Genomic DNA, 8,555 nt, shown 5'->3' with positions numbered 1-8,555 from the left:
AGTTTTTAAGGTTTATCAGTGTAAATGTGCCGCGCTCACGTTAATGAATAGAGACGCTTTGTTTTAAAATTGTGTATTATGTTAGATAATTCCTTATTCTATTACAATGGAAAACATTAGGTTAATTACGCGCCGTGTGAAAGGTTAGTCCCCCAATTCAGCCTGAATGAGCGTTCTCTTTTCAGTCACTATGGTGTATATACAGCACACTGCTCTTCAGTGACTAAACACAAAGGCTTTTCTATGAGCAATGAGTCACTCTGGAATTTACTGAGAAGCAACATCAACACTGTCAGGCTTATGCTTTACTGATCATGTGGCAGGTCTGCCATTACACTCCATAAACATAAAGCCTGCACAGATTCAGTTATAAACGTAATCCCGTGCTTATTTTCGCCTTTTACGTTAACAAAATATCTGAGTAACCGGCTGTAAATGTTTCCGGTATACAGGATAATGGTATTTACGTGGCTAAATCTTTAATATTTGTCACTTTGTAAGTCTGTCGTTACTGACTGTGTGTGTCAGGCCTCCTCTATCCCTGTCCATTAATCAAAGAGACCACCACTGAGCGGATATTTGGGTGGTGGACCATTTTAGCACAGCAGGACTCCGTTAGTGCTTATTCGATTTATGATTTTAATAACAGTCACGAACGCAACTTTGGAGTATCCGGAATTAGGTTTACGTTTAGATCTGTAATGAGTAAGGCAGAGGAGACAGTGGCAGGGAAGAACTCCCTGAGATGGCACGAGGAAGAAACCTTGAGAGGAACCCATCCTAGTACTTTACAGTGTAAAGAAGCACTAGAATGGTCCACCACCAGAAAGGTTGTGTACTGATTGGTGGTACGCTCCTGTAGAGGACAGGGTCAAGGGGGGTGACAACAGATGACCTACGGTCTGTAATCGTATACCTGTGCAGGCCTCTACAAAGCGTGGACAAAACAAAGGAGTCACCTCTTGATAAGGACCTTGACTAAAGCACAAAGCTTTCATGGGTGAGTTCTAAATACATGAACTTCTAAATATCATATTTCAGCTATAAAAGAGATCTGACAGTTAACTCCATTGAACGCCATGTCTGATGAGACAACTTTCACCTGATTTCCTCCATCTGGCCGGATACATGTTTGGATGAAGCCAACGAATACCTTCAACCCACACCATCTGCTGCCAACTGTTCAGTCCAGCAGGGGATGCAGAATGGTATGGATTGACCTCTCATGCTTTGGATAATCATGTGACAGGACTAGGTGCGTACTAGGGTTCATTCCTGATGATAATGCTTCTATACATACTTCTAAAATGATTCAAGAGTGGCTGTAAGGAAGTGCCGAACCTTTACATGATGTTCTAGAGCACAGGCTGTCCAGTAGATATCCAGCTCCTTCATTCCTCAGAGAAATGGAAGATCATCTTCTTTGACGATTGATCTCAATATCCATTCAGGGCAGCGTTCCAAGACAGACGAAAGCTGTTCTGAAGTGAAAGGGTGGTCCTACTTCTTATGTCCTTGATATTTCATTTGTTTTGTTTTTGTTTTTTCTTTCCCCAGTTGCTTATGCACTGCCACCAAATGCACACAGGTTGATCTTTATAACAGACAGCACCAGGATGCACTATGGGAAGAAGCCGAGCCTGCTGAGTCGGTGTGATGCTCTGGGTAATGTTCTGCTGAGAAAGCTGGCCTGTTTCAGCAGGATAACGCTCCCTGCCACACTGCAAAAATAGTTTAGGAACTGTTTGAGGAACATGACAAAGTTCAAGGTGTAGACCCGACCTCCAAAGTCCCCAGGTCTCAATCCGAACCAGCGTCTGTGGGACGTGCTGGATTGACAGCTGCATTAAAATGCACCAGTGTATCAGGTCATTAAGATGTAAATACCACCTGCGAGTTGCTGCTGTTCCTCTGTGATCAGCGCGTTTTTATTAGGTGATTCTAAAATCTGATGTAGACTGATTACAGTAAGATTTGATTTCACCCATATGCTTTTGACACGTTTATAAACATCTCACAGTGTAGGTGTGTATCAAACCAATCTCCTTTAATCTCATGCTTCTTTTTTTTATTCTACAGTCAGGCTTCTGTCCTTTCGCTTCCAGGTCCAAAATCAAATTCTACTTGTGCATTTTATTTACACACAAAACAAAATAAAAATAAAAAGAGCTAAAAGCATGCAGAAATGTTGCTCAAGGCAGGAAAGTACTGTACAGCAGGAGCCCAAATTAACGACCTGATTCAAAGACATGAAAGTCTCATAGACCAGATCATTGTCGGTTATATGGCTTTTATAAAACGTTCATTCAATATCATGCTTTCAGCTATAAGGGTTCTTTGGTTAGCCCATCGCGGGGAACCCTTAAAGCCTCTATGTAGAACCCTACAGCAGTGTTTCCAGGTACAACCCTTTCTCGAAAGCCAAAAAGCAATGAATTAGCCAATGATTCCTTAAAGACGCCTTGCAGTGATGATCTCAGCTAAATAAATGATAATTAAACAGTCATTTTGATGGTGTAATTATTTTCGTGCTTCGTTCAGCCCAGTCGCGATAAAGCCTCTCAAACATTTATGAGCAAAATGCATTAACATTTCTGTCACGGACATTAAATAATGGATGTCATGCTATTTTTTCCCCGCCCAAAGTGCCTTTTTTTATGACTGCTGAACATTTTTGCGTTCATCATTATCGATTAACGTAGATATATTTTAGTTCCACCTCCTCCACAAGATAATAGTGTTCCTCAAAACACGAGTGTTTCCCAAACCAGGTTTTAAGGTACATTATTATTATTTTTTTTGCTCCATCCCAGCTCCTAATACACCTAAAACCAAGCAATCCACAACACTACATAATGGTACGGCTGGGAAAGCTGAAAAGAGCAGAAACATGCACCAGAGATCAGAGGATTGTTCCTGAAGGCACGAAAGTTAGAACAGTCATTCGCAAAAGATGTGTTTCTGAATACTGTCCAGTGAATACATGGTGAACATCTGCGAGTAGGTTATAGTTTAATATAATCGTATTAACTGTATAATTACTTCTACTTTAGTGCCACCCTCACTTAATGTCTCCAGCTTGTCTTAGCCTACAACACTTACTTACGACTAAAAGGCATTAACGAAAAGACGTGGTTTTTTGACCAAGCTTCGCACTTCTCAGTCAGGCAGCAGGTCTCTGAATGAGCTGAAGCTGAAACTACGGCCTGTGGATCCCAGAGCCGCGTTGGAGTGGATTCTGGGAATTTTCTCCATCAGTCTGGAGACGCCACGTCTTCTGAAGGAAGGAGGCGACTTGTCCATTTGCTGCACTATTTCTGCGTAGAGCGCATGGAACACGCTGGCGGTTTCTTCCCAACCATCACGAACAGAAATCTCACGCAGAGGAAGTTTGAGGCCGTGCGATAAACTCTCGCCCTCCTCTACCGACACCATCCTGTCAAACTCCAGGTCTTTTTTATTAGCCACGATGATGACCGGTGGAGGATCAGGACAGCTTCTTCTGCCGTGGATGTGATTCACCAGGAAGCACAGGCGCATGACTTCATCGAAACTGCAGCGGTCAGTGACGGAGTAAACTACGAGGAAGCCGTCGGCCCATTTAATTTTCTCTTCCATCAGCAGCGCGTCTTCCTCCTGCACGGGAACACGACAGGAATAACAATCGGGTTATTATGTACTGATCACTGACATCGATCGTGTAGATTTCAATTACGCAGTTGCAGTTTTCGGCACATCCTGGCTTTTCTATGGTTTTACTATTTTACAGCTTTTGAAGTTCTGTGCGTGTGTGCCTTAAGCACAGTCTTGTAGTGAACAGCGACACAACCTAGTATACAAGTGTTCCCTTGCCAAGACAAAGCCTCTCCTTCAACAACGCTTTTGTCAGGCATTCTTGTGGCCACACATGGCAATTACTGGCTCGATACTGACTTGGCAGAGGATCTCGGAGCTACAGTGGTCTCCAGAAGTGATGTGCAAGCTCATGGCCTGGCATCAGCTAACCACTGCCCCGCTGATTTGTGGGATAGTCTGAGGACACAAAAGGCAAAGGGAGCACACCCAAATAAGAGTGCTGTTTTCACACAGGTGGTTCTCAGCCGACTGAGGAACCGGTATTTACACTATATGGCCAAATGTTTGTGGAAACCTGACTGTCACACCAATATGAGGTTCTTCCCCAAACTTGGAAGCACACAATTGTATAGAATGTCTTTGTATGCTGTATCATTACAGTTTCATTCGCTGGAACCAAGAGGTCCAATCCTGTCCCTGTGTACAAAGCGAGCTCTATGAAGACATGGTGTGTTAAGGTTGGAGTCGAAGAACTCCGGTGTCCTACACAGAGCCCTGACCTCAACCCCACTGAACACCTTTAGGATGAACTGCACCCCTGGCCTCCTCGCCTGACATCAGAGCCTGATCCTACTAATGCTCTTGTTTTTGTTTAATGATCACAAATCGTGGGGATTTGTGTCATGCTCCAAAATCTAGTGGAAAGCCTTCGTAGAAGATTGGAGGTTATTATAACAACAAAAAGGGGGAATAAACCTGGACTGAGATGTGCAAAAAGCACATATGGGTGTGATGGTAAGGTGTCCACATACTTTTGGTAATATAGTGTATCTGCAGCTGGGGAAAGGTGCCAGTCATCTTGGACTAATCCCTTGCTACTGGGAACCATCCTCTCACAGTCATGAGGTGCTATAGTGGAACACACTCCACTTCGAACATCTGGAACCAATCTTCCAATAAGTGATTAGGTGTCTGGTGGCAGGGGCAAGGTTTGAATGGACTGGAAGCCTCTAGTCAGACTCCTGCATGTTAGTGGCACAGGGTATACGGTCACTAGTAGTTGACATACTTTTGGTAATATAGTGTATCTGCAGCTGGGGAAAGGTGCCAGTCATCTTGGACTAATCCCTTGCTACCCAGGGTATACGGTCACTAGTAGTCCACATACTTTTGGTAATATAGTGTATCTGCAGCTGGGGAAAGGTGCCAGTCATCTTGGACTAATCCCTTGCTACTGGGAACCATCCTCTCACAGTCATGAGGTGCTATAGTGGAACACACTCCACTTCGAACATCTGGAACCAATCTTCCAATAAGTGATTAGGTGTCTGGTGGCAGGGGCAAGGTTTGAATGGACTGGAAGCCTCTAGTCAGACTCCTGCATGTTAGTGGCACAGGGTATACGGTCACTAGTAGTTGACATTGAACAGCAGCTCTTTTTAGCAGACCCCTGTGGAGCCCTATTTAGGGACCACAGTGCTCCCTCCTTTGGGGGAGGGGCCATGTACAGGTAGCCTTAACATTGTCCACTCAAACTCAGTCCTGGAATGGTTACCCTATAGGGACATTTGACCCTGCAGTCAAAATAAGAAGACAATAAATCTCAATCCGTCAACCTGCAATGTGCAATTGTTCAGCTCTGGTTTCTGCTGAGCTGAGGCGGGACAACATCCTTGCCTTGCCTGAGACCAGGCTCAAGGTGGAAGAGTACGCCCTTAAATGAGGAAGTAACGGGTTATACAGTGTCTTCTGGAAAGAATGGCACATTTTCATGGGGTAGGACTGGCAATCAAGAACACACTTCTTCCAAGGCTGATGTCTCTCCACATCTCTCAACCGAGAAATGCTGTGCCACACCTGTGGAGAATGAGGCCAAGGACTGCTTTTATCAGTCAGATGAATCACTTTGCTAAAGTCTGACACAATCCTCTTGGAACAACAGGAATGGAGAGCATGGTGGACATGGAATCGGCCTGGTTAATGAAAATGGAAGAAGCCTTCTCACTCTCACTGTGCTGAGCATGAACTGACCTTCACAACACACTGAAAAGAATAAATATAAAACAAAATGGATTCATCCCCAACTCCAAACACTGGCACCTAACTCATCATAGTGTGGTCATCAGTGATGTCCTTGGAATGGAATGACCATTGCATTATTGTGTCCACGACAGAGAGACCACCTTTCCTTTTGCAAACACCAGCAAGAAGGGTCTCGGAATCATTGTACCTGGGTAAGAAAAACTGAGATTTTTAACAGAAGCCCATTTTGTCCATCATGTTTCTCACCTGTCCTGCAGTATCAAGGATCTCAAAGTTCACAGGTTCACCTCCAATTGCCAACTCGTGTCTGTAGATGGTCTCTGTTACAAAGAGTGATACACACGTTATCTGTGCTGTGTTCACTCAGATGTTTTATGTACAATTACAAACACTACATGCAGTCAGGATACATCTTAATTATAATATATAGACACACATACCGTCAACTTTAAAAAGGAACACATGTACACCTGCTCATTGATGCAGTCAGCCAATCATGTAGCAGCAGCACAATGCATAAAAATGTGCAGATACAGCTTAAGAGCTTCACTGATGTTTGTTCACATCAAACATCAGAATGGGGAACATTGTGATCTCTGTGATTTAATAAACGATGTGCGATAAACCAAAAAAGGTTGAAACACCTTGTTGATGAAAGAAATCAGAGCAGAATGACCAGTCTGGTCTGGTCTTTGGGCGAGTCTCTGCCCATGACAGCCTCAGATTCCTGTTCTTGGATGACAGGAGTGGAACCCAGTGTGGTCGTCTGCTTTTGTAGCCCATCCACCTCAAGGTTCGATATTTTGTGCATTCTGAGATGCGTTTCTGCTCATCATGGTTGTAAAGAATGATTAAATGAGATACTCTGTCCTTCCTGGCAGCTCAAAATCAATCTGGCCATATTCTTATCCCTTATCTGTCTTATCAACAAGGCGTTTCCACCCACAGAACTGATGCTCACCCAATGGGTTGTGTTTCTGAAATACTCAAACCAGCCCATCTGGCACCATCAACCACGCCACAGTTAAAAATCACAGAGATCATACTTTTTCCCCATTCTGATGTTTGATGAGAACATTAACTGAAGCTCTTGACCTGTATCTATGCAATATAATATATATACACATTGCAATTGAGATATTTTTCAGGCATAGCCCAAACTACTGAGTTTCCAAAGCATGACCAGTCATGATTAAAAACACATCTATGATGAACATTCAGACCATTTCCCATTACAAATCAAATGCCGTTTGCTCTATTTTTGCAGAATTGCTGCTTTACTGCCGTCTTTCAGTTTCTTATTAAACACAAAACCGCTCTTCACCTTATCTGGAATGCTCTGCCTTATGGCATTATGGAAACTAAAAGGCTGAATTTATTACACTTTCCTTTGTACAGTAGGTATACAACTGTAGTCCATCTGTTGCTATCTACAGTTCTCCAGCCAACCCTGTCCATCCCTGGAAAGTGATCGTTTTAGTGCAGCAGTAAAACATACTGTACACAATAGTGTCCGGCGCTGGTGTGAGCGGATAAAGCCACCAGGTTTCCTGGCTAAAGCACTTCAGTGTCACTGTGGGGTTGAGAAACAATCCACCAACCAAAATATCCAGTTTACAGAAAGTGACACTGGCGAAGGCTAGAGGATGAAGAAGGCATTGCGTAAAGAAAGAAAGAAAACAAATGTACACCTAGTACTGTACTACTACTGTACACATCTGGGGTTAGATCCAGTAAGTGAACTCGAAGTATTTTTTTCAGTAGTTAGTATCCTACATCTGAAAATGTGCGTACGTGTTCTGCACTAGCATAAACACACGAGTTATTAAATTAGGAAACAGCGGCATCACATGGCCGCGTGGTGTCACTGCAGTGTTATTTAACAAGCAGGATGAATACTGAACGTGAAGCGACTTTATTGTCTTTAAACAGCCACATGTGGGTGAAGAGCACTGCTAGTGAGAAGTGTGCAGCATCCACACACCTACCCAGAGTCGGATCATATTCCCCGATAAACCTCCTGGTGATGAAGCGCACAGCTAGTGCTGGAAGAAAACATGCGCATCAGCTGGACATCATACAGACCACAGCAGGCTTCAACTTATTAAACACAGCCGTCAGGACTTTTAGGATGATACGGTACCGTGTGGAGGATCCGAAGCCTTTACCTGTTTTCCCGACTGCACCTTGTCCCAGGATCACAATCCGGACCGTCCTGGCGGAAGGGAAGCTCCCGGTTCTGCGCAAAGTTCGCGATAAAGCGAAATTAGAAGACATGACTGTTTACTGAGCCGCTGCTCAGGAGGAGGACCGACCTGCGGCTTCGGAAACCTGAGACTCCACACACACACACACACACACACCGGACAATCACGCAGGAGCGGAATAATCACGCGTGCGTGCAACGGAGAGCCTCCTCTCTAACTCCGGCTCCTGTCTGACTGACACACACGCGCAGACGCAGACACACACACACATGCGCGCGCGCACACATTCACACACTCTCGCTCTCTCTGACACACACACACGACAGTTTTACTCTCCTTGCAAGAACCTTCAATTGACTTATACTTATAATAATAATAATAATAATAATAATAATTATTATTATTATTATTATTATTATTATTTAACTCTACGGTGAATTCAGAAACCAAAACATTTGCGCTCTTTTATTTACTTATTTATTTAAACTGGAGGGGAAAAATATTTTCCTC

At 43.7% G+C, this 8,555-nt stretch overlaps 1 protein-coding gene across 1 annotated transcript in view; it reads right to left on the bottom strand.

Annotated features, from left to right (window-relative positions):
- LOC108270681 (ras-related and estrogen-regulated growth inhibitor) overlaps positions 1-8,379 on the bottom strand; it is a 10,524-nt gene extending 2,145 nt beyond the window's left edge. The window contains exons 1-4 of the mRNA XM_017477507.3: positions 8,007-8,379; positions 7,827-7,883; positions 6,085-6,158; positions 1-3,636 (exon numbers count right to left, since the gene is read on the bottom strand). The exon at positions 1-3,636 is cut by the window's left edge and continues 2,145 nt beyond it. Of these exons, the coding sequence (XP_017332996.1) occupies positions 3,160-3,636; positions 6,085-6,158; positions 7,827-7,883; positions 8,007-8,115 (717 nt within the window). The 5' untranslated portion in view covers positions 8,116-8,379 and the 3' untranslated portion in view covers positions 1-3,159. The remainder of the gene's footprint in view (positions 3,637-6,084; positions 6,159-7,826; positions 7,884-8,006) is intronic.
- Positions 8,380-8,555: the final 176 nt, after the last annotated feature.

This window comes from Ictalurus punctatus, chromosome 10 (genome assembly GCF_001660625.3).
Source record: "Ictalurus punctatus breed USDA103 chromosome 10, Coco_2.0, whole genome shotgun sequence".
Lineage (NCBI taxonomy): Eukaryota > Metazoa > Chordata > Actinopteri > Siluriformes > Ictaluridae > Ictalurus > Ictalurus punctatus.
This window is presented reverse-complemented; position numbering and strand designations above follow the sequence as displayed.